This window comes from Lissotriton helveticus, chromosome 8 (genome assembly GCF_964261635.1).
Source record: "Lissotriton helveticus chromosome 8, aLisHel1.1, whole genome shotgun sequence".
NCBI lineage: Eukaryota > Metazoa > Chordata > Amphibia > Caudata > Salamandridae > Lissotriton > Lissotriton helveticus.
The window spans coordinates 117828265-117854844 of record NC_136069.1 but is presented as its reverse complement, the minus strand read 5'-3'; the positions used below and the strand labels follow the sequence as shown (position 1 = coordinate 117854844).

The following is a 26580-nucleotide window of genomic DNA, read 5'->3' as shown; positions in this document are numbered from 1 at the left end:
TTAAACATGTCTGATACCAGTGGCATCGCACATGTATTTAAGACGATCTTTTCAGCACTGTTAACACCATTACAAGCAGTACACTGCATTTTTCCAAATTTCGTGCACTCTGTGTTCTGTTTTGGGACTCGTAGCAGGAATTCTATTTTTATTTCTCCGGGACTATATGGCAAGTCCAGTCACCAACGATACCCAGACTACCATGGAAAAAGCTCTCCTAGCCATGCGGTATCGTGACAGAATTACACAGATTCTTGGCTTGGCTCGTTTAAGAGATCTGAATACCACTTGGTTCCTTTCATTCAGACCAATCTGGCAAGATTGCATCTTACCTGTTTTACGATGCCTGCTTTGCGTAGAAGAATGCGGGTTGGACATTTGTCTTACACTTCCGTCAGTTCTGCCAACGGATGTTGACGTCTTGCTAGGTCCGGTAACGACTCATGCATCATGTTGCCCCCAACGGCTGCCAATCTTGATGACGGCATTCATTGAGATCTCACCAGCAAGTCCAGCTCGTGGTGAGGTACGTGGAGCAACAGGCACACAGGTACCATCTACATCGAACATTGCTAATGCGACAGACGCTGATGGCAATGCTTCACATCTATGCACATTTGATCTACTTGATGAATTATTTCCACTTTCACCAACTATGGTAGACGGTTTCTTTGCCAGCTTAGATGATTTGATGTTTTCTCCCGACACCGAGAATAATTTTTGAAAGTGCACACAGCGTTCCATGAACTCTGAAATTCGGCCTTCGGTTTTTCAAAACAAACCCTCTAAATTGGGAACTCTACGTTTCTACAATCTACATTTGAAAAATGTTTCTCTTCATCCCAGAATAGACCCTTTTCACTTGGCACAAATTAATCTGCTTAAAGTAGAACTATTCTTAGAGAACAAAAGATTCATTTGATACTTCATATAGACAAATATTTGGCATTATCTCATAAAGACGTTAACTGTTTATATATTATGCTATGGAATGGTCTCAACCTTTTTCTTCTGTAAATTTAGAGCCATTTCATTACTGTAATTTCATGTTTCATTTAGATAGCATATTTTTAAATGACAGCCATTGCTTGTAAAGTACGTACAAGACAAATACTCACGTATGTGTATAAACCATGTTTAATGCATCTCATGTATTTTGGGTGGGATTATGAACACATGCTTTAGTTATGTTTCTTATGCTTATAGACTTAGTAATATTAGACATAATACGTGCAGTGGGTGTTGTATAGCGTTTTATGACCCTAGAGTAATTTTCCCGATTCATGCCCTTATATAGATATAAAATACTGCATCCTTATATAGGCATAGAAATCATAACCATATTAAGATATAGCTCAAGTAGTCCTAATACTGCTTGGATACTTCCACTAGTTCAGAAAATCTACAACGATTTCTTGGAAAAACTCGCCTTCAGCAGTCAGGGACTTCCCCCTGCATGAATATTAAGTTATCCAAGAAATCTTGGATTTTTCAGAGAATTAAGTCTCTAATGACGTTATTATGTCCAATCTTACGTCAAACTCGGCAACTTCAAGGTATAAATATGCCGACACTTGTCCAAACAAACACACAGTGGTTTGGAGCAGTTCTACTATCTACTTACTCGACGCGCCTGCTGCAGCAAGTGCGCAAGGAAGCCGACCCTCCAGCTGACGCACTGAGAGACGCTGTACTTTCTCCTGCCGAGAAATCCAGCTCCGGTGTTTCCAGGCTACCCTTGCGGGTTGCTGGGAAATCGAGTCCTGAGAGAGAGAGACAAGTCCTCCTACATTCTAACCCAAGGTACGGAGCTGATTAGACCCTAAGAGAATTCTTGGAATAGATTCTTGGCAACTAATACTAAAACTAGGCTACACCTCACTTAATTCTTCCCTTGTACTAGACCTAGGTTAGGTACACCGGGGTAGGCGTATTTTAGAAACACCAGTTGAGTACTTTTAGTCATTATTTATCACTGTATGTATTTTATGCATTTTAGGTATCTTATGGCTTAGAAGCCATATTATGCTTTTACAGTACTATTTTATAATACTCTTCGTATTATTTGCTCTGTACATTACAGCAAGTATTACGAGTGCAGCAGTTCATTTCTTATGCTTGAGAAAGAAGACTGTTCAATAAATACCCTTTTTTTAAAAACGCCCGTCTCTCTATTTCTCTGCACCTCTGGTGACACGAAGCCTGCACGATTGACTGAGTGAAATAACTATCTATTGTTTCTGCGACTCTAGAGATATATTTCTTATTCTTGGGGAACAAAGTTGTCATGTTTTAAGCGGTTGTCAGAAACGAATCCCTTCTTGTTTATTCGAGAAAGTTTCTAGTGACCTCTGAGCTAGCTGGCACACACACAATTAATTTTAGTATATTCGGTAGAGACCTAGTTGACTTCAGTCCTATGTCTAAACTACAGGATACACTATTCCAATGCGCAGAGCCTATTGGGAATATAGGAACTACACTACAATTTGTGTAGGACAACATGCAGGGCCCTTCTCTTGTTTTACTGTGTACGCTTCCCCTTGGAAAGAATCATTGCAGTTACAAAGGGGGAGAAAACACTCAAAGACAGAAGCCGAAGACACAGGTCTGAAGAACTTGTGATAGATCCCAAGGTGTATAAAGCTTGTTCTGCAGCCTCAGAGAGCCTTGCAGAGCAGCGTGTTCCTAGTAATGAAGCTCCCTCTAGACTGACTCTCTAGACGCCCACAGAGCAGTAGTCCTTGAAAGGAGGCTCCTAATTATCGAAAGATGTTTTAATCATAAGCCAATTATGTCCTTTGGCAGCAGCTACAATAAATATGTAATTTTAATATGTGACTTGCATGTTCATGCCACTGCACTGGTGCAATGTTTTATGATTTAAAAGACAGGACGCGTTTCTTTGCAAGGGCATCTTCTGCTGCCATCTAAAACCTCCTTCTCCTGTTAATAACCTGATGACATCAAAATGTAAACTGGAATGCTGTCATTTATAGCCACTCTATGGACATTGCCAGTATAGCGCCTAGATGATCACAACTCCCAAATGTTAAGGGAGACAACTGCTGCACTATGGATATATTCTTCAACTTAATGAACAACAAAGTCAGTCCAAAGTCAGTCCTTTTTTTGCACAGTTATGCTTGCATATCCTAAATCACAAGAAACACAAACGAGACGCAAGAAAATAATAGCACAGGGTCCATACCTCAGAATTACCTGAACTGGGGGCTCGGAAATCCCTGTAAAGCACAAGACATAAATAAATACCATCAGAGAAATACAAAAAATTGTAAGGAACTGCCTCACACACTACCCTGGGTGTCATGCTTCATCATCGGCCATCCTCGCCTGCCAAAGAATCCTCTAATGGTGTGCAGGCTTCCTGTATTGGCAGGAAGTGCTGATGGATGGAGGGTGGAGGATGGGATGCAGAAGGTAAAGATAAACATCACAGATGCCTACTTCTACGGAATATCTCTTATTTCTGAGCAGGCAGTAATATGAATAAAAAACATAAAGGATGGGTATGAGTGATTAATATTCCTGCATCCAGCAAGTCAACATGTTTCAGCCCTTGGCCCCACCAGGGTCTGTGGCATTCATCAGGACCGGGGATCTCTATTATCCTATGCTGTAAGCACATGTACTATCAACACTCAGCAGAAACACTCAAAATATCAAGTCTTCAGTTCCTGCTGGGGCTAATTTGCTTCTTCATCAAATATCGACAGTCCTGTCACAAGTATATGCAGAAAATTAAAAAGTAATCTAAAAATGATATGAGACAGACAGGGACGGACAAAATATGAAACTTATGTTCGATGTTGCTTGCTGAATTTCAGCTATTTGTGAAGCAAACCATCCAGCACTCATGGAAGGTATACACTGCAAACTGGTAAGAAAAGTGGAGGACAAAAACTTTTAAAATCCTAGAAACACGTTCTCTTTATGCGCCAAACATTGCATTACATACCCTAGCACAGTGGTCTTCAAACTTTTCAATGCCATGCCATCTCTTCCTCACCACAGTGGAAAACAGAAATCCTCAGGCCCCCCCTCAGAATTTTTTTCAATTCTATTAAATTGGCAGTGTTTAAATTTGTATAACTTATTTAAGCATTGCATTGGCTTTTCATACAATTTAAAAAATGCAACCAAATACATGATTGCCAAACATACTATTCTGGTCTGGCAGGCATTGCTAGTGTGTAAAAGTATCCACAGTGTGATTGCTAGAAATGGGCGTGCGGGGTTAGGAAGATAATTTGGAGTCCCCTTCCTTTTGACACATACTTCCATGTAAATGGCACAAGATGTTAGTGATGGCCCATTACAGAGCAGTTTACTGCCGCTAGATTAAAACAAAGCGCCGTCATCAGAATAATGCTCCTTTTGGTCAGAGCCTGGCGCCTCCCTGGAGATCACTTGCCCCCCAGTTTTAAGACCCCTTGCCCTAGCATTAACTCGGGAAAGCTCCACAGAGGAATGGCTGGAATACAGCAGAGGAATTGTGAAAAATGCAAGTGTCACACAGGTAACAAGTGTAGCACACGAGCCACGCCCATTCAGCAGGTGATTGGTAAGGGTGTGGTATGTGTGCCTTTTGGAGCACACTTTCCCAAATGTATTACTGAAGTACATTTACGGACAACACATTTTCCATTGAAATGCCCACTACATTTGCACAGATATACAGCTTTACTGATAAAACTTTATAGCGCAGAAATGATAATGTGTGGAAAACAGGCTTCTGCATATAATTATCATTTGCACATCACCAAGTTATGTTATGTTATTTTTTAAAGGTACTTGTAGCGCACGTACACCGGGTTGGTTTCATGTAAAGTGTTTTGAGTCAATTTGATCCTATTAAAATCTTTATTTCCTTCACACCTTAGAACTAAAATAAGCCTCATTTGTTCTTTTCTTGCTGCTGATATAATTTGAAATATTTGCACAGTTAATTTACAATTTAATTTAAATGTTGTTGTGTGTTAGTAAAGAGTGACATTCTATTGCCTTTATTGTTGATACTCCCTGGACCCAAGTAAGATTGTCACATAGTTCACTCAAAAAACAAAAACTATCTTGGTAGTCAGAAAAAGTTATGTGAAAACAAAATCCCTTTTAAAAAGAATTTGCAGATTTGTTTCTAAAGACATAGCCTGACATTTGAACCCTGTCGTTGAAAACATTGCAAATGGGATATGATAAAAGCAAACTTTAAAGGCAGCCCTCACTTTCTGCAATTCAGCATGGTTATTCTTGGGGTGCTGCAGCAATACAATCGACATCACACTTTATGTTGTTCTGTACATTTTACAGTGACATTAAAGGCTCTTATTTACTTTTTTGGGGAGTTATATACAGGGCAAACTCGACCCAAAGGTTTCAGAGCAATTTACATGAGCACCAGTTGCATTACAGACATTATCATACATGTGATTCTGCTGTGCGCGAGTGTTGAGACGGCAGAGGCGTGGCTAGCTGCAGGAGGGCGTGGGCGTTGGCGAGGGCGAGCTGTGCGAGGTGGAGTGAGACGCGGAGGCTCCGACGGGACGGCGTGCACAAAGGTGACCTGGGCTCTGCGGTCAGGGTAAACACGGCATTGAGGCATCGAGGCGGCAGTAGCAGAGCTTGGGTAAGCCGAGGGGGGGAGTGGCGGGAGTGGTGGCGCCTAACAGCGCGAGTGCCATACAGCCACGGGCAGCCGTGGGTAGTCATTTACAAGCCACGGCTGAGCCCTGTCTGAACGTGTTCCCCGGCTCAGCTCTTGCTAAACCGCTACTCTGCCAAAACTCTGCCTATACCGGCCCATACCTCCTGTTTAACCCCTAAGGGTCACTGCCGCCACGGTCCTCAAGCCCTTGGCGCTTTCAGGGTAGTAGCTCTTCCTCCCGCCCGGCTCGGCTCGTCAGCGCTCGCTCCGCTTGTGGTGTGCCGCCCCCCGTTGGGTTGTCCATTCTGGGCGCTATCCCTTGCCTTCCTCGCTCCCTGTCTCGCTGAACTCCTCCCCTGCTTCTCCCTCGTCCTGTGGCCGCTCGACCGGTGCCCGCCATTCATCGGTGACCGGGCTGTGGGGGCACACGTACCCCTCACGTGGCCGTAGTTTCACATCAGGGGAGGCGGTGGCTTGGTGCCACGCACAGTTCCTCGGTCCCCGTAGTGGCTGGTCCAGTTACTGGGTAGTTACAGGTGGCAGGGTGGGCGGCTGGGGGGGGTGAGGTCTGAGCAGGGGGTAGTGGGAGGCTGCCTCACGCACATACAGCACGCACATACAGCACACAAACGGCAACAACAGCAGTAATAGCAGACTCCTGGGCAGTTGGACCTCCCCGACACAAGATAGACAAGCAAGATTTTGACATCCAGAGAGGCAGAAGGGGATTCTGCCTCCCATCTCTCCTCACGTCTTAACGTTCAATTTAGGAGCGAGCAGAACTTCCCAAGGGAAGACCGGAAACACCAGAAGAAGTCACCATCCTATTGGTCTTACCACCAGCGGTCCCTTGCGACCTGGCCTTTCAACAGAAGCAATGAGATCGGGGAGAGTAAGAAAAACAACTGCCTTAGCAACAAAAAGGAAGAAGGCAAAACCGGAGGCTGTCCTCGAAACCACTCTTACGAGCCCTCGCAATTCACCGAAGCCCCAAAATTTGCCCGTATCTGGGAAGCAACACCTCAGGAAGAACAACAAGATCCTCGGTCAGGCTCAAGCCTTGAGCGAGCTAAATTCTCGGTCGCTACTAGACTACTTTAAAAAAGCGCCGGGTGCACTAATGGCCACTTCTCCCTCTCAACTGGGGGAGACTACGATCTCCGGCATCATAGGCCATTCAGGATATTTGGCAAAATCGGTAAAGTTAAACACACTCTCACCGCAAATGCTGTTTTCAACAACCACTAAAACGTCGGCCTCCGACCAAGAAGTATTCACCTTCGGGTCTGAACTTAACGACCAGAGTCTAGCCCCGGCGGAAGATTTGTCATCAGGCAACCAGCCCCCATTGATACAGCCCCAACGACCACCTGCCTCCAACAAACAAGAGGCAGGTTGCACCCCACAGCCCCTGGGGCCGCCAACCACAGACGCACTCCCTCAAGCAAGCCAGCTAGTGACCTCACCATTCCAGTTATCTCAATATTCCAACATCCCAAAGGAGGTTATTTCAGCTTCTCACCGCCAATTAACTTTTCCGCAAATTCACAATTTCTTCAACCAGGCATCTAATAATGACGTTGAAATCTCTCTCCAGCTGGACACCAACAGTCCTCCAAAGGGAAGTCCGGTCAAGCCCAACCAACAACAATGCCTGCTCTCACCACTAACAGCAAAAATAGCCACACCTAACTCATTCTACAAACCTGATATAAACGATTACAACCTGGCGGACTTGTCCTTCTTTCTGAAAAATCCGCAAACCCCTTCCGCTCCAAGCCCGAAAATAATTAAACAGCAAGAAGTACCTACTACACAAAGTCTTTGGCCCCAGCTACTTCAAACATTCCAATCGACAGTTATTGCATTAAACTACCACTCAGATAAACTGGACACGCAGGTTGACTTATTGAACACGCTAGCAGTATTCACAGCAGGGATCGACAATAAACTAGACAAATTAAACAACTTAATCATCGACGCACAATCGTCCTCAAAACTAGTACAGTCGGTTTGCTGCTGTTCTCCAATTATTGACTCACTCACTTCTCTGCCAGCCATCCTCACCATCGTCATAGACGAGGTTAAGCAGCTGAAAGAAGGCGGCTCGATAAAAAATCTACACAAGAAATCACAAACCGCTAAAAACTCGTGTTTAGAAACCGATACCATCCAGTCATTCCTTGCATCTGCTCCCCAGAGAAGTGGGGAGCAAGATCCCGAGCTAGGCGAAAGCAATAACCAAACAACACTACCCCTACATCAAATGCCCTCACTGACCCTAGCTCCGGTCCCATCCGGGCTAGTAAACTACTCCAGCCCCAATGAGGGAGAGCAACAAGGTAGCCTGGGACCACTGAATCCCCCAACTCAGAAATACAGTCCGCTCCTATGCCTCCTCTTTCCAAGAGGGTGCGCAAACGCCAACGCAAACATAGAAATAAACTTAAAGTCAAAGAAACATCTGCCCCCCAGAAACTATTCCCCGTTTTTACAACGACTTCTAAGAAGGCAGGTGCAAACATTTCATCAACACCTCCATCCCCTATAAAGGCAGCACACAGTGATCCACTAGGGGGCCAATCCCTAAGTCCCGGTCAAAATCCCTCCTCAAGCGGTCGTGCCCCAAGTACTCCATCTGGCCCCTCAGGGACTCCTGCAGAAATAGAGGGACCTGATCCGCAGCCCGATATAGAAAAACCAAGGGCACCACTCAAGGATCCTTCCATCTCGAGGCACACAGGCATACATTTACATCCCCAACCAGCCCTTCAACCCTCTCTGGCAGAGCAAGAAAAATTCAATACAGACACCATTCCTTTAAAAACAATCCTCATTCACAAACTAACTAATCTGCAGACCAGGCAGGTAACATGGCCAGAATCTCAACATCCGTCTCCTCCCCACCAAAGGGTAGACATAGGGGCCCCCCTTGAAAAAGCCCCTAGCTCAACCAAAACCCACGGCCCCACAGGGATCAAAAGTGACCTAAAACATACTGCGATCCTATTAGTCCCCGAATATAAATCAAGGGGGAGGTTTGATACCCTTAACAGGTCAAATATATTAAAACTAGTAAACGACACCCCAGGGTTTGAAGCACTATTATCGAATGATATAGACTCAATTGAATTCTTGCCCCCAAGGGGCTCCCAACCTTCTGAGGCAACCCTGGTGTCATTTAGATCATCCTACTGGGCAGGAGTGTTTATGGACCATAAAGCTGCCTTCCGGGATTGGGGCATTAGAATTTATCTGTACTCCACCCCCGGCTACCCCTCAGTGCTTTTAAATCGGCCAGGAGTAGGAACAAAAGCAGAAAGTCTCCCGGCTGGCAATAAAATTAAGCCTTATTCAATCCTAAAAAACGCGCTGGGGATCGCAGAAACACAGACACCCCTCTCTACTGGGGGACACGACCCCGACAACATCCAGGGATTGGGATGGCTTCCGGCCGTCCTGTCTCGCGGGAAAATAGTCTGACCACAGGATGTGCCTTCAGTGGAGCAAAACCACAAAGCACCGGTACAACCATACCCACAAAAAACTGTGACAAAGACAAAGACAGACCCCGTTTTCACATTGTGTTCATGGAACATCAGTGGCCTCCAGCACAAATTAACCAATCTAGAGACACATTCCTTCATATACGGGCATGCACTAATTGCCCTGCAAGAAACATGGGCCACCCAAAGCTCACCAGTCACAGGGTTTATTGAATTATGGAAGCCAGGAATCAGAGCCTGCCGCTATGGCCACCCAAAAGGGGGACTGTCAATTTATGTTTCAAACTCCCTAAAAGGCCCGATTGTTCCGCTAAACTTTGAGGAAGACTGGCTACTTGGGGTTAAAATTAAATCATGGTACAAGCAACGCTCACTCCTCCTACTCAACGTGTATATCAACCCAAGTACGCGGACAAAAAAAGGACATTTGGCACGCTTATCCGCTATCATGAGCGATTTGGCCGCTGACCACCCCGATTCGGACTGCATAGTAACTGGGGACTTCAACACAAATCTTTTCCAGGGCAAACCTACAGACCTTGACGGACTTTCTCCATTTACTCAGCTCGAGGTGCCAGACCAATCTAAGCCTCCAAATCAAGTCCATTGTGCACTGGGTGAGCTCCTCGTGTCGCAACTATTTAGCGCTGGATACCTGGTAATGAACGGAAGGACACCGGGCGACACCCCCCCAAATTGGACCTGGACAAACGGGCACAAGAAAACCTTTTTGGACTTCTCTATTTGCAACTCAGACCTGTTTTATCACCTGGCCAGCTTCAGCATTCTACCACGACGGGAAAGTGATCACCGTCCACAGGTCATCACTCTTAACATAAAGCCAGAGTACCATTCGTCTGCCTTAAGTACTTGTATTGGGATTTACACCGAGAATCTGAGGCGTTTAAAATGGAGCGATGATATAAGCCCTAACATCATGAAGACAAGTTTGGCTCTTATCAATGGGGACACAAATCAGACGGCTTCCCCGATTGCCGTATGGACGAATCTCTGCGTACAACTGGTCACTCTTTTTCCTGTTAAACAGCACCATCACAACGCCAGCACAATATGGCAGTTCTCACTCTCAACCCAGTCGAGGGCGTTGAAGAAAGCCAGGAACAATGCCCTGCGGGCACTTACAAAATCCCCAGGAAATAATGATCTCAGTCATGTGTACAAATTAGCGCAAAAATCATTTAGGATGGCCTCACAAAAAGACAAACGTCTACATCAAAACCAGCTATGGGCCAAGCTCCTTTGGGAAAGCAAAAACCGCAATGCGAGAAAATTTTGGGCCTTGATCAACCGTTCCAACTCGGGGGCATCAAAAGTTGGGTCGGCAAACATACAGGAGTCAGACTGGGCCGCCTTCCTGACCGACCACTTTAGGTCCCCGGAAACCACAGTGAGAACAGGAACCAGCCCCTGTAAAGCGGTTGAAGCACCCCAAAGTATCTGCAGACCCAAGAATACAAATTGTGAAGGCTATTGTACAGATGACATCAAGATCAACGAAGAAATGGTCGTCAACGCTGTGTCAAAAGCAAGATCGGATGGGGCCCCGGGCCCAAAAGGTTTGCCTCAGAGACTGTTCAAATCCAACAAAGCTCTTTTGTCGGGGCACTTAACCACCTTGTTTAACTTTGTGCTTAGGTCTTCAACTGTTCCAGATTCCTGGCGTGGGGCTATAATTCACCCAATCCATAAATCAGGCTCCCGTGCCATGCCAAGCAATTACAGACTAATTGCCCTACTTGACATCGAGGTAAAGCACTACGCAGGCATTCTTCTGAAGGAGCTGAAGGGATGGGCAGAACAACGTGATTTGTTACCAATGAACCAAACAGGCTTTACTGCCAATTCAGGGACCCAGACTAACTTGCTCACATTGTCAATAATCATCGGCAAGACGCTTTTATCATCAAGATCTGTGCACTGTTGTTTTGTTGATTTTAAAGCAGCGTTTGACCGGGTCTCAAGGGCAGCTCTATGGGGTAAATTGAAAAACATGGGGGATCCCTGAAAAACTCCTGGATGCGATAATCCAACTCCACTCACACACCTGGGTTCAGGTGAAGCTGGGGTCCGGCACGCACCTCTCACGGAAAATCATGACTACCAGAGGAGTCAAACAGGGGTGCGTGCTGGCCCCCCTCCTTTTTAACTTGTTCATTGCAGACCTACCGGTCACACTAGATGAAATAAACAGCCACCCCCCTAAGGTTGGAGGCATAGCAATAAGCAATCTTCTTTACGCCGACGATCTGGTTCTTTTTAGCCTTACACGGGTCGGGCTTCAAAGGCTTTTGGACAGGCTACATAGTTACACTATTAAGAACCAACTGGAGGTAAACTTAAAGAAAACCCAATTTGTGTCCTTTGGCAGGAAACGCAATGGAGGCGGTGCGTGGTCATATAACAATAATAATCTAACAACAAGCCGCTCATATAAATACTTAGGGGTCCACTTTGATTCCAGGGGTAACTTCTCCAAACAGCGTGACGAAATTGCAGTAAAAGCCACGATCCTACAGGTCACATTATCTAAGCTTGCTAAAGAGCTGTCCGGTCCAACCCTCTCATACCTACTGGAAATTTTGAGAGCAAAAATCGGACCCACCCTTACGTATGGTAATGAAATATTTAGGGGTAAGCTAAACACAACTATGAACCAACTTGTGACCAAGATTTACAAAAAAGTGCTACATTTGCCCAAATCTGCCTCCGCTGCCCAGATCAGGCTAGAACTGGGCTTATTAAATCAAGAGGCTTTCAACACCGGCACATATTTAAACTTCTGCCACAAACTTAGAAAAGCAGCTATAGGCATTTAGAGTCTCTAGTCTGGTTGGAGATCAGTCAGAAGAACCCTGGGGGCTCGTATGGCCGCCTTTTTACAGACTCTATCCGCGAAATGGCGGCGGGTGATCTATGGGCTCTCAATCCCAGCATGACAGCATTTAAAACATGTATCAAAAAGAGCGTCAGAATGTGCTCACTTATTATGGACAAAGAGCTACTCCGCAGACGCAGTCACGCATGGTCAGTTATGAAGTCTTATGGGCGCATATCTCCGGCTACTTACCTCTCCTGTACTTATTCATTGCATTTAAAGCAGAGTTTTCTGGCCATAAGATTGGGGGGGGTTTGGCGTTTTTTAAAAGATCTGCCTACATGGCGGCGTACCACGGAAGATTTAACTTGCAGAGGGTGCGGCATGACAACTGAAACGCTAGACCACGTGGTTTGCTTATGCCCCACACTTACGTCCCAACGTAGACGTAAACTCAGAGTAGAGTGGAACAGGTTGGGTGTTCGGACCTGTAGACAGGCAATTATCACCTCTCTGCGCCCAGAAAACATAGCTCTGAACATCGCCATTACAACATATATTCGGGACGCCTATCGCATCTTCACAGCAAAGGCGTAAGGAGCAGCAATCCCCTGCGCTGTCCCGACCAGCGACCCATCCCAAGCTGCATTTTAGCTTTTAGTTTTAAGTATAAAATTATGAGTCTTAGTTGTTAAACGCCGGTACATAATTTCCCCCTGCTCTTTGCTAAGTGTTATCGCTGCCTAATACTCAATTGTTTTAATTTTTAAGGTGTAATATAACTCGAGTAACAGGTGTCGATAGATTTTTACTGTTCAATTGTGAAAAAAAAAAAAATATATATATATATATATGTTTTTAAGTTTTTTTAATTATAATGTATCGATTTGTGGATCTAATTTGTAATGCTTTTAAGGATATTTTCTTTTATCCAAATAAAGATTTTACACATACAGACAGACACAAACATTTTTGCCCAGAATCACAGGAGAACCCAGCAGATTTGTGTCTGCTGTGCTGTAAGCAATCTCAGTGTTTATAGCAAGCTTTCACTTACCTTTTGCTGTTGGTTTTAGTTGTTGTTGCTTTTAACCATCTGTGTTTATTAACAGCGTCAGTATTTTAGTATCGGTCATTCAAAATAATTACTATGGTCCTTCTTCAGGCGCAAAGGATTCGCAATATTACTTCCTGTGTCAAAGGACTTGTGATGTCACTTCCACCAATTATGCCACTCTTCATAACTTTTTTTCTCTGTTGCAGATGCGATACACAAGGAGGGTCTCAGTGTGGCCCGTGGCATTCGTTGGGGGTCTCAGATATGAGTCTCCTAAACTTGACCCAACAGGGAAAGTTGTTGGCTGGAAAACTGTTTTCGATCCAAGCCGCCCATTTGCCATCGACATGGCGGGATTTGCAGTTAGTGTGCGACTAATCTTGGAGCGACCACATGCAAACTTCAAACTGGAAGGACTCAAGGGAGGCTATCAAGAGAGCAGTTTACTGAAGGACCTGGTGACGATGGAAGGGCTGGAACCCAAGGCGTCCAACTGCACGAAGGTTAGTGCGACAGTGTACATGAACATTAAACCTGTTGCATGCTTCAAGGGGTAGCAATTCGCAAATTTCTAACAAAAACTGTTAATTCCACCCTGAAAAACAGTCACATTTAATGGTGTAAATAAAAATGTTTAGGTGAAAAAGTATCAATTTCATGTAACAATAGAACTAATCTTTCTAGCAAATAGGGACTTGTATTCTAATTGATTGAATAATTAGCAATCAATATATGATTGCTATTATTTAAAACAAGTGATCGGGGAGAAGTTTATTTTATTTGTTTATGATATATATAATGTGCACACCATGAGCAAGTACATTTTTATGTTCTCAGATTCACTATCATTTCTGACTTTATCTGCTGTGTTATTCTTGATTTGAATAGTAATGTTCTTAGAACCTTTCTGAAAAACAAAATGTTTGGGAGGGCCCTTATGTTTATGGTAAAGTCTTTACAGAGTTTAAGGACTTATGGGGAGAATCATCCATCTATTTGACTCTTTTTAGATTGTGATGCACATAGATGAACTCATCATGTGATAAAACATACGCTGACATGTATGAGGGAACTACCAGAAGCTCAAACAAAACAAGCATTTACAATGCAATGGTCTTGTCTTTGTTAAAGTTAGAGCTATTGGCATTGCTCATGAAATTATTTTTGTTTTTAAAACATATAAATAAATGGCATTGTCATTTACAATGCCAATAGCTTAATCTCTCGCAAATGCGTGACCTATTGCATTTGCACCCACACACAGAGCCACACACACACACAGAGCCACACAGACAGAGCCACACACACAGAGCCACACAGACAGAGCCACACACACAGACAGAGCCACACACACACAGGCAGAGCCACACACACACAGACAGAGCCACACACACACAGACAGAGCCACACACACAGACAGAGCCACATACACAGACAGAGCCACACACACAGACAGAGCCACACGCACACACACAGCATGCCACACACATACAGACAGAGCCACACACACACATAGCGCCACACACACACACACACGCACAGAGCTCCACACACACACACCCACAGCCACACAGACAGAGCCACACACAGACAGAGCCACACACACAGACAGAGCCACACACACACAGAGCACCACAAACACAGAGCGCCAGGCACACACAGAGCGCCACACACACACACACACAGACTAACCCTGGGCTTAAAACTTCGCTACGCTGACACAGCATGCAAAGTTTATACTCCACGTAGTACAGTACTAAAACTGTGCTTAATCACATAGCGTAGCACCTAAATGAACAATATTCTCAGATGCTTTGAAAAAGCAATTTTACATGCTTATCAGCATATAACAAATTCACAAAAATGAACTTTTACAATGATTTTGGGGTCCCCCCTAACCTAGGGGGCGCACAAGCAGATGCCTTGAACACAAAGAGCATAAACAAAAAGCACATTTTGTTGAACTTTAGTGGTGATCTCATCATTTTAGGACCACCCCAAGCACAGTTATTGGCAAAAAACAATCCCAACCAAAGGCCTGCAAAGCATTATGGGACAAGATTAGCAGTGGCAGTGAATATTATAGTATCCAATATCAAAATAATTCTACAAAGAGCTGCAGTTTCACTGGTCGTCCCTAGATGTCCCTCACAAGTCAAATGCAAAGCATTGAAATTATTCTTAAATCAAGCTGCAGTTCCACTGGTCGTCCCTAGATGTCCCTCACAAGTCAAATGCAAAACCATTGAAACCCTTTCATCAAGCATTTGCATTTGACTCGCGTGGGACATCTAGGGACGACCAGTGAAACTGCAGCTCTTTGTAGAATTCTTTTGATATTGTATACTATATAATATTCACTGCTCACTGCTAATCTCATCCCATAATGCTTTGCAGGGCCTTTGGTGGAAATGTTTTTTAGGCAATAACTGTGTTTGGGTTTGTCCTAAGAGGATGGGACCACAACTAAATCGTTGAATAAGATGGGCTTTCTTGTTTTCAAGGCATCTGTTTGGTACTCCCCCTAGGTTAGGGAGGATCTCAAAATCATCACATCTCCCACTGCTTGCAAATTTTTCAGTTTCACCATTGTGAAAGTACTAGATGCACTTTAGCAAATAAAGATAGAAAATCTTACTTTATCATAGCTGGTCATGTACAAGAAGCTTTTTACAATTACTTTGCAACTTTAGTACAGTACAGACAAGTACACAGTGTCTACTACTACGCTATACAGACTATGTGTACTACGTAAAGTTTAAAGTATACTATGTGTACTACGTAAAGTTTAAAGTATACTACGTGAAGCTACGTGTAGTGCTGCTACGCAAACTACGCCCAGGCTTAACACAGACCCCCCACACACACACACAGAGCCCCCCCCCACACACACACGGAGCCCCCCCCCCACACAAAAATGTTCACAACCAGGGAACAGGGGCAAGAAAAAACAATCACAACCAGGGAACAGAGGCAAGAAAAAACTATCACAACCAGGGAACAGAGGCAAGAAAAAACTAGCACAACCAGGGAACAGAGGCAAGAAAAAAACACGCAGAGAACAGAGACAAGAAAAAACACGCCGAGAACTGAGGCAAAAAAAAACATGCAGAGAACAGAGGCAAGAAAAAACAGGCAGAGAACAGAGGCGAGAAAAAACACGACAACAAGCAGGGAACAGAGGCAAGATTATAGGCCGTTTTTGATAGAGGCAAACACGTACCAATGTAGGGACCCGCCTACTGGACCCAACTACACACACACACGTGCATCGAGGACGCACCTTGGAGATCTGCTCCAGGGCAAACGCCGTGTCGCAGTATCTCGGCTGCTGCAGGTACTCCTGGGGAGGCTGGACGGCGGCGGCGGCTCCTCTCCGGTGGCCGCCCCGCTTCCTCCGGCGGCTGCTCAGCCCCAGAGGTGGCCCGCTGCTCTCCCGCTCGAGAAGCACCACCAAAGTGGGAGCGCAGGACTACTCTTCAGAGCCTGGGCGGCGTGCAGGCGTCTCGGGATGGGCTGGCGGCTTTGGCTGGGCTGGCACTGCTGGTCCTCATTCTGCTCTCGGTCAGGGAAGGGGGAGGAGGAGCCAGCGGAAGGCGGGTGCATGCAGCGGGGGAAGCCTTCTCTGCTCTCGGCCGGGGAAGGGGGAGGAGGAGCCGGCGGAAGGTGGCACATGCAGCTCACAGAGGCACCCGGGCAAGTTAAATATTAAAATAAAACATTAAGCCGCGGGGTAGGCACCTGCGTAAATTAAATAATTAAAACAGCGGGGTGGCGCCCGCAGAGTGTGGAGGGGGGACTGGCGGCGGGATTAAAGGGCGCGTGCTCACTGGAACGGAGGTGTCTGAGGGGGCTGCTGAGGGAGCAGCCTTACATCCCTATGCCGCTTCTTTTAATACTGTAAACAAGCATCGGGCAAACGGGCAGCAGGAGTCTTCGATCTTCTGCCCGTTCACCTCTACACAGACCTCGTCATGGGAGACAGGAAGTGCGGGAGCGCTCGCTCCGCTGCTCCTCCAAGCATTGGGTGAAAATCATATCCTGGCGGGCTTCCGGGCCATGTACAATAAATAAATAAAGCGTCAGTAAGAGCCCCTTAACGAGACACCTCAGGCTTTTTGTTTTGCCAAATTCAGAAAAACAACAGACAAAAAAGCAAAATGGTGATAAGCCCCGTCCTTTTCAGATGGGGCGTGTTTTTTGTTGAGTGACTGAAGACGTCACAGAGAGAAAGGACAGCAAAAAACACGCCCCTCAATCGGACGGGGCTTAAAGTTACAGACAAAGCTCTTCTCCAATGTCTGGCCGCCGTTTAGGAAGCCAGCCAATGGAGTAGAGCTAGCTCGTTTACCTCCCTACTAGAAAACATAAAATCTCGCCAGCGAGACTGCGCAAGCGCAGCCTACGCTAGCCGAGACCCAAAACTTGGTTGAAATCCAGTATCTATCATTAGGCCATCAAAAAGAGATTAAGACTCAAGGTGCCAGATTCCACCCTAAACCTGAAGAAAAAACACTGCATTACATCCACTCTGAAATCTCTCTATTGGCCGTAGGTGCATCAGAGAATCAAACTTTGAATGTATCTTCCATAAAGACCTCCAGCACTCTAAGGCGGGAGCACCTACAGACCTTGACTGCTCGGCCACAATGCCTCTGGCCTCTTAGACCCTGCAGCTCTCAGATCAGTCCACAAGACAACTTCAAGTGAAGCAAGCCCAATAGGTTTCAATGTATTGTACTCACTGCACCCTCAGGCGAGAACCTCACCCTGCTTGATGTACTACAAGGAGAACTTGACAATAATACTGCCCCACAAATCCTTCCACAAGTGACTGGTCCATCCCGGGATGAGGTCCGCTCTCCACGAGTAACAGAACCTCCTCCCAAACCATCCAGCTAACTGGTACCATCACCACAGGGGACCAGTCGCCCCATCCACCATAGCTTTTGAAGGTGATACTCCCACTCAGTAGCAAAGTATGGTGAGTACAATGCAGCTGGGTGGCAAAAAGAAGGCATGTGGTTACTTTACAAGCACTTGATCATAAAAGTATAAGGAATACTGTTTGAGGATGGCTGAATGGTGGGCTATGCAGATTTTTTGTGATAAATAGGGAATAGCCAGTGGATGGTTTCTGGCATATACTGGTTTGACGGCAGCTGTTTGCCAATCCTGGGCAGGGTTCCCACTAGAACAAGAAACACAAGTTAATCCACACCCTCCCAGACATGGGAGATGAGGGCAAACTCATCACTCGAATTTACTCATTGTCAATAACACGCACAACTACCCGTATAACTACACTGAAGACACAATGGGACATTGATATGGGCATGGAGTTAAGGGAAGGGGAATGGACTTTTATATTGGGTAACTGCAGGAGAGTTAGACGTAATGCATGACTGAAACGTATACTTTATAAATGCATACATGGGAATTACAACACACCACAATGGCTGCACAGTCTAGATTCCTCCTGATCTGAACAGTGCCCCAAATGCAGTACAACAGAGGGACCCTATATTTACATGTGGTGGGCATGCCCTGGTGTGAGTGCATTTTGGAGTGAGGTAATTCAGACTTCAGGAATACTAACCGAATTGCAAATGCAACCAATGATACAGATGTGCTTACTGGTACTAATTACTTGCATTAAACACACAAAATATGTTGAGACATTATAGGAACCAGGCCTCACTGTGGCAAAGAAGTGTGGACAACTAAGATGGATGTCCAAATGACTGCCAATTGGAAAGCAATGGTTATGGGAATTTGCGAGGTGGCTACAAGCTGAATATGGGGTACACCACAAGTTGGTTCACAATGGAGTGGAACAGGAAGGATGGAATGGGACTTAGTAGAAGTTTGAATACAACAGGAAATGAGAGAACTTGGACCAGGACAAGATGTGGAGGGGACAGTTGATTAATACCCTTTAGATATCTGTGATGCTGATCTGCTGTAATTGATGTAATAGTGCAAATTATGTTGTTTAAGTGATCCAATGTTATCATGTGCTTTTATGGCTATTTCATAGATGAATAACGAAAATTGAAGAAAAAAAAAGTGATCCAATGTTATGTATGGATTTATATTTATTTGCACACGGTGTGATTCAAATCTCTCTCCTTGTTTAGGGAGTTGGGGATGGCACAAGTTAATGAAATGTAATGTTATTTTGTTTTGAAAATCAAGAAAAAAAATGTACAGGTAAACAAACATAAACTACAGAAAATGCACAAAGAGGTAAAAGTAATGCATTAACATTAAAAAGGAAAGACTCATTTAGTGGCTGATTTGTACAAAGTGAAACCAGAAAACCTGGATAAATTGTTGCTCCCCCGCTTAAATTTTGTGATCATAGGCAAGTATTTTATTACACCAAGATTCATTTTCTTCATTATTGCATATGAAACCACTTTTAAATATGTGACTTCAGAATATTAGTTGTACAAAATCCTGTTGTGTTTGATGTAATAAACTATACTGTTGCTCTCTTACAATCTGGGCCATGTACAGGCATTAAATGACAACTGTCTTGCCTCTTAGTTCACTGACTGTTAATATTTAAAAACTCACTTTTAATAAGTACTTCGCAGTGCAGTGCTATGTGACATATTAATGTCAAAGCTTCCACATGCTGAAGAAATATAGTTTTTTAATTTTGAAGAGAAAAAAAAGAAAAGTATACTATAAGGTATGAAAGAAGGAAAGCCAAGCCCTTCGTATATCTCCCATAGAATATTATATTAGAACATTGGCAGTTCCATTTAAGACAATGAAGTGGCTCAGGGCCAATAAGGGCTGATATTAGCCTTCTGCTCCTACATTCCAATATTTGACACTTTTGTTCCTTCCTTTTGAATTTAGAGCATTCTATTCTCAATGGTTGCAATGTTCTAATAGATTTATAACACTTCTGCCTCAGGCTGTTCCAGTTGCCAAAGGCCTCCCCAGATGTTCTGGACCTTTGACAACTGTTATATCTCTCGTCAGTGGACTATAATGCTATATGATGTCACAGTTGCTAAACTTGTGCCAACGTCAACATTTTGAATGATTTGATCTAGATTATATTATATTTACATAAGAGGAGATCAAAGTTTTGATTCCAACAGCGAATTTGGACGAAGTGCGCAAGTTTTGCCCATTGCGAAGTTGCAAAGTTTCCCCTTTAAAAATGTTTTTGCAGGAGAAATGTTCTAATGAGCTATTTTTTTGCAGAGCAATTTCACTTAAAAGGTAGGCTTGTTGAATTTCTTTCTCACAAACGCCCACGTTATGCAGATTGTTCACCTGCTTTTGGAAACATCTCCAAAATCCGAAAGCGTGCAAAGCTTTTAAAGGGTTATAGAAGCAAGGTGCAGCCATGTCCCGAATACCTAAAATACATGTATATTGCAAGATTTCTGCTCAAATATTGTGTCCATACCTGTTCGCCCCCCCCCCCTTTTCTCAGGTCTTAAAACATCAGTTGGAAATGGGGGATGACTCTTTTGCATTATGATGTGAGTATTATAAAACTCGGCATGGCACATTCTTGCAAACGTATAAAGCCTCTCTACACATGAGAAACATTTTGCTGAAAAAAAATACTTTTTTATGAAAATGCCTTTCCGAGCTGTAGACAAATGAATACAGCATAAATGAATGGAATTCTAAGTACAGATTTCGGCCAGATTCCAAAACCTTATTTATAAAAAAAAGAGTTTCAAAGAAAGTGAGAGAAAGAAACTAAATAACTGCCTCCCAAAACTAAAAATTTGGAATGGCAGAGAATAATATGGTTGTTTATTGATCTAAATATTGCATATTTCAAATGTAGATTTTTGGTTATAACTGGGGGCGCTTGAGATCGCAGAGGCCATGAAAAGAATGGGAGATGAGATTTGTGGGTGCTATGCAACTCCGCCAATAAATAAGTAACCATTTGAAATGAAGAATTTCACTCAGATATGTCAGCCGTACACTGGGGACATTTCTAATGCAGATTGATTCTAGATGAGCAAAGAAACGTTAAATTCCGCATACCTTCTGCATAAAATCCAGACACTCTGGATTTTTACCTTGTGTTGATTATGTACAGTGGGATGTATGACTGTACGACGCGTACCGTCACAACGCGTTCTTTTACAACGCGTCCCTTACAACGCAAGTCGTTACCACGACTTGCGTTGGGGGCGCGGATTGAGAATAGTATAATTTACTATTCTAACACCAGTCCCCGTGGACACTAGGGAAGGTGTTGGAATAGTTAATATACTATTCTTAATCCTCTAGCGCCCTCCAGCGCAAGTCATGGTTACGACTTGCGTTGTAATAGACGCGTTGTAAAAGCCTTGCAGAGTAAAATCCGCGTGGTAAAGGATGTTTCCCTGTACAGTGCACACAGTAAAGAACTATGGGCCTCATTTACGAGTTTTTTACTCCGAGCAGCGCATCAGGGCTGCGCCCGCAAGTCACATTGCTGTGCTGCTCTGCATCCAAAGGAATGGGCAGCTATATGCCTTATTTATGAAATACGGTGCATTCCTGTCCTTTCCAACTGTGCTGGCGCCGTTTTGGCAGACCAGCATCAGCATACAGAGACTCTTGCATCTCCGTTGCAGGCAGGATTGTTTTTGTGCAGGAAGTGCCACCTTTGTGTCCAAAAACAATCCCGAGAGGCATTTTCCTCTTTGCAGGTCTGCAGCAGAATGAAGTGGTACAAAAGGGGGTGGTGATGGACGGAGCATCCAAACCAATCAAACACTCACACCCAGTCAACAGATCTGGGTTTAATCCATCACCGTTCTTTAGCCCGCTCTGCCACCCCAGTTCAGAGTGAAGCACACACGGAAAGAGGAAAAAACGAGGAGAACTAAAATATTTCTCCTGTTTACGCCTGCTTTAGAGAGGCGTATGGTTTTGATGCTCCTCAGGTTTACGTGATTAAGTAAATCTGGGACAACGTCAAAATCCATGGGTGCTGCGACTTTGGAACACCTCCTCGATGAAGAGTAAGGCAGTATGCTGCACTGCCTTGTCTTATCTATGAGGCAATGCAAAGCCATGTAGGGTGGCTTTGCTTCGCCTCATACATATGATTGACAGGCTTGCTCCAGCGGCGTAAGCCTCTCATAAATACGCCCCTGAGTGCATAAACAGGTCTGAGAAGTTACACAATGGATTACATTTGGCCTGGAAGTTAACGCCTTAACCGCAGCGGTTTTTCCGCTGCGGTGCGGGCGTTCTATTGAGTGGGTGGGGCTCCGTCAGCCATTGGCCGACGGCAGCACTGGGGAGGTGGAGCACGGAAGGGGTTAAGACCGAATCTCTTTATTGTGCTTTGAAGAATAAATCATTTCAGGGTAGTTTGTGAAAAATAACCTCTGTGAAGAAATGCATATTTAGGAAAGGGCACTGGGATCTGTCTCAAAGCTGTGTGATGTATAAAAACGTTAAAATAATGAATGTTTGATAGACAGCATTTGTTAGACTCACTCCAGTAATTACATTGGTATCTTTAAAATTCAGCCTTGGGTAGCAAATCTCCCTATCAGAATGCGCCGAGGCAAATTAGGTCATAAAAATGCGTGAGAATAAAAGAAATCTCATTAAAGAAAAACCTGACGGAAGTGGAAATGTCTGGAGCTGGCTCAACAAACAGTTATTACACTGAACATTTGGAAAATATGACGACCAGGTGGCATAAATTACACACCGCGTAAACCTTTGTTTTTCGATTAATATCACAGATCATTTTATTTTATTTTCATTTAAACAATTTAATACAGGAACCTCACTGTTGTTAATTACTCAGTATAAGGTCAAAAGTGGAAAAGAAGAGAAAAACGTGAAATGTAGGATTTCGCTTTTACTTTGTGTGGCTTCCCAGATAATTTTTTTTGCTAGGACGGTACAAAGATGAGAATTTAAAAGTACAACATGCAGGTTATAGTACCACAAGGACTCAGATCCCCCCTTCCGGTAATAGATTTAGGTTTTGTTTATTGATTGCATAGTTACTTAAAACCATTGCAATAAAATGACAATTTTAAAACACAAAATACAATTATTCTCCATTGATGAAAAAAGTCTTAGTTAATAGGTCCACAGGTGAGCAATCAGACTATATACATAAAACAGACCCCTTAAGGTCAAATAGAAAACCACAGGTAATGAAAACATTAAAATTTGCGATTCAAATATGTTCTGGGAGTGGCTGTTACAAAATGGGCTCCCGGCCTCAATTAGTTGGGCTTGTGTGTCCTCGTCCATCAAGTCTATGTCCACAGGAGCGGCCAATATTGACCGTCGCTTGATCAGGCTCATGAGGGGGCAAGAGAGAGATATGTCCTAGTTAAAGTGCAAATGCAGAAGACAGGGTGAGTGCTCCTGAGGAACCAACAGGGCGTGGCGGAGAGGTGTGCCGCATGGGGTTGCCCTTATACGGTGAGCTGAGCCCAGAGGGCCTCCCCACCTGGTCATAGCTGATCAGTGCACGTAGCAAAATTACTGCCGCCCACCTGAGAGATGTCGTTCAGCTTACTTAAGTCGCTAATTGCACAGCAGGTTTAGTGGATGTGCTGCAGGGCATCATTTTGTATACCTTCAGTAGAAATTTCACAAAGCAACAGTTCAGCTGAGGGTCCCCTGATTCAAAGCAGGCCATCCCCGCCTGCCTCCGCGAGCGTATGCCTCTTTGGTTAAATGGGACTCTCAGCCGCTGTCCCCTTTCTCCCAGTACTGCTTTGCAGGTGAAGACAAGATGAACCAAGTCTTCCTTCTCCGCCCCGCATAAGCGGCAAGTGTCAGAAAGGCCCTCCCACAGCCGGGCGCGGGGGTGAAATTTTGAAGGCAATGGCCCCAGCCGAAACCTTAGGAACTGCACCTTGACAAAGACAGGATATCCCATGTTAAAATATTTTTGTGGTGCAAGGTTTTTGTAATTATTTAATGTCATCCATCCATGAGCTCTGTGTGACAGGGAAGCCTTGTCTTCGGCGAGCAAGCAGGATTATAAGGATTCCAAGACCAGCCTATTGAAGACCTCATGGTGGTTGGTATGTCCCAAAGTTGTGTGAGCCCAGTGGCTTCTAGTGATTCCCAAAGGTAGGCGCTTGCCGGCAACACGCCTTGATCTTGCAGCTCCTTCCATAGCTGGTGGTTCAGTCTGTTAGGGTCAGCTTCCTGATTTTGTTCCAGCATATTAAGTATGCTCCCCGCCTGGCCATTGACTGTTTTAGCAACCCAAATTCCAGCGGAATCTATGCCGAAGAGGTAAAGCGCGGGAGGGAGAAAAAGATTCTATACAAGCGTGCTGTTATGTTAACCAGAACTTTGGCGTCTCTGCCTCTTAGTAATTCGCTCCAGTGTGAGATCATTGGTATGAGTTTGGCTACTTGTAAGAGCGGTGGCATTCAGATAATAAGTTATCACCATTCCAGGAGGTAGAAGTCCACATCGCTGGTGCATTTTTAAAATCATGAGTTGTAAAGAACTGGGACGAATTCTACCACGCAAAAACTAGCTCCATCACCTTCAGAAGCATTCATAAGGGTACACTCTGGAAAAACAGGTCTACATTGAGCATTTTCCAACACAATTTTCTAATGATTTGGGGGTTCAACCACCATCCAACATTGATCAAACAAAGGTGGTGTTAAGAACAGTAAATCTGTACTTCCTTAAACTTACTTACTTGATAATTTGCTCGTATTTGTACATCCTTGTACGTACTTACCTTGAAGATATGCTTGTAGTCGTATTTCCTTGTACGTACTTACTGTGATGATATGCTAGCACTCGTACTTCTTTGTACATACTTAGTTTGATGATGTTCTGGTAGTCACACTTCCTTATACGTCCCTACCCCGATGATATGCTGGTGGTCACACTTTCTTGTACGTACTTACCTTGATGATATGCTTGTAGTCACTCTACCTTGTACGTGCTTACCTAAATTATATGCTGGTGGTTGCACTTCCTTGTAAGTACTGACCTCGATGATATGTTAGCAATCATACTTTCTTGTACTTACCTCAGTGATATGCTGGTAGTCGTACTTCGTTGTATATACTTACTTTGATGATGTTCTGGTAGTTGCACTTCCTTGTATGTCCTTACCTGGATGATATGCTTCTAGTCGAATTTCCTTGTACTTCCCTAACATGATGATATGCTGCTAGTCACACTTCCTTATACGTCCCTACCCCGATGATATGCTGGTGGTCACACTTTCTTGTACTTCCCTACCCTGATGATATGCTTGTAGTCACTCTACCTTGTACGTACTTACCTAAATTATATGCTGGTGGTTGCACTTCCTTGTAAGTACCTACCTCAATGATATGTTAGCAATCATACTTTCTTGTACTTACTTACCTCAGTGATATGCTGGTAGTCATACTTCCTTGTGTATACTTACCTCAATGATACGCTAGTAGCGGTACGTCTTTGTACGTACTTACCTCGATGATATGCTGATCGTCGATGTTCTGGATTCTCAGAACAATGTGCAAGTTAATTTCATTGACATCAATATTGTAATATATAGTCCACATGCCCTTTCCTGTTTTGCTTTTCTCTTTCAAAAGTAAACAAGTAACAATGCCTTCCGCAACAGTTAGACCATGCAGCCCAATCATTACAAAATCAATGGACAAAGCTAAGAATTGGAACAATTTTATTTAAATAATGACCATTTAGTGGGGTTCACCATGAAATGTTACTTCAATCTCCCTATAGCTACAAAGCACAACAGTTGGCTCCAGTGACAACTCTACATGTTTTGAATCACAGCTCCAAGTAGAAGCAGTCTGAGCATGCATTCCTCCACTCCATTGATTACAGATGACCTGTGATGGTGCTTTCTCATTACAAGTGTGTTCTGCTGGTAGAAGGCCTCTGTAACAAGAATTTCCACAAGTGTATTGCTAGATCAAGCACTCCTTCATACAACATTTTTATTACTGTGGGATGAGGAGCAATATATTGAAACATGCAGGAAGTGAAGATGCTTGCAAGTTTCTTACACCATGTAGGAGCGCTGCTGTTCAGGTCAAACCCAATCTTGTTTTTTCATCTAATTTCAGGTTCTTGTCTGGCACACAAGGACTGAGAGGCCGACACTAGTGAATGAAGGGAAGCGAGGATTCACAGACTCAAAAGTGGAGGTCTGATCACAAGATTCAGTGTGTGAGTATTATACCATTTGTAATTTCATATTAACTTAGTTGGATGGCTACTAATAATCAACATTCTGGTGCTAACCTGGGCTTCTATTGTAATTCACAAGGGCATATTATGAAGCCCATTATGGCCGCTTTAGCGGCAGTTTCCAGCCGATAAAAGTGGCGATAATGTATCGCCCTTTCTTGATAATATGGCCCTTAGTGCTTGCAAAGGATTACACTTCTACAGTGCTCATGTTCTACCACCCATTCATGGTACCGCCCTCTACAGTCCTTCCCAAGAGTACCAGACACTAGCAGGAGGTCAGGCCCTCCTTTCCTTAAAACCGATGGACCTA

The 26580-nt window shown here is 44.1% G+C and overlaps 1 protein-coding gene across 1 annotated transcript in view; it reads left to right on the top strand.

The window, feature by feature from the left end:
* Window positions 1-26230, top strand: part of LOC144771506 (galactosylgalactosylxylosylprotein 3-beta-glucuronosyltransferase 1-like) — a 119558-nt gene extending 93328 nt beyond the window's left edge. The window contains exons 3-4 of the mRNA XM_078655921.1: window positions 13271-13567; window positions 26144-26230. Of these exons, the coding sequence (XP_078512047.1) occupies window positions 13271-13567; window positions 26144-26230 (384 nt within the window). The remainder of the gene's footprint in view (window positions 1-13270; window positions 13568-26143) is intronic.
* The last annotated feature ends 350 nt before the right edge of the window (window positions 26231-26580 follow it).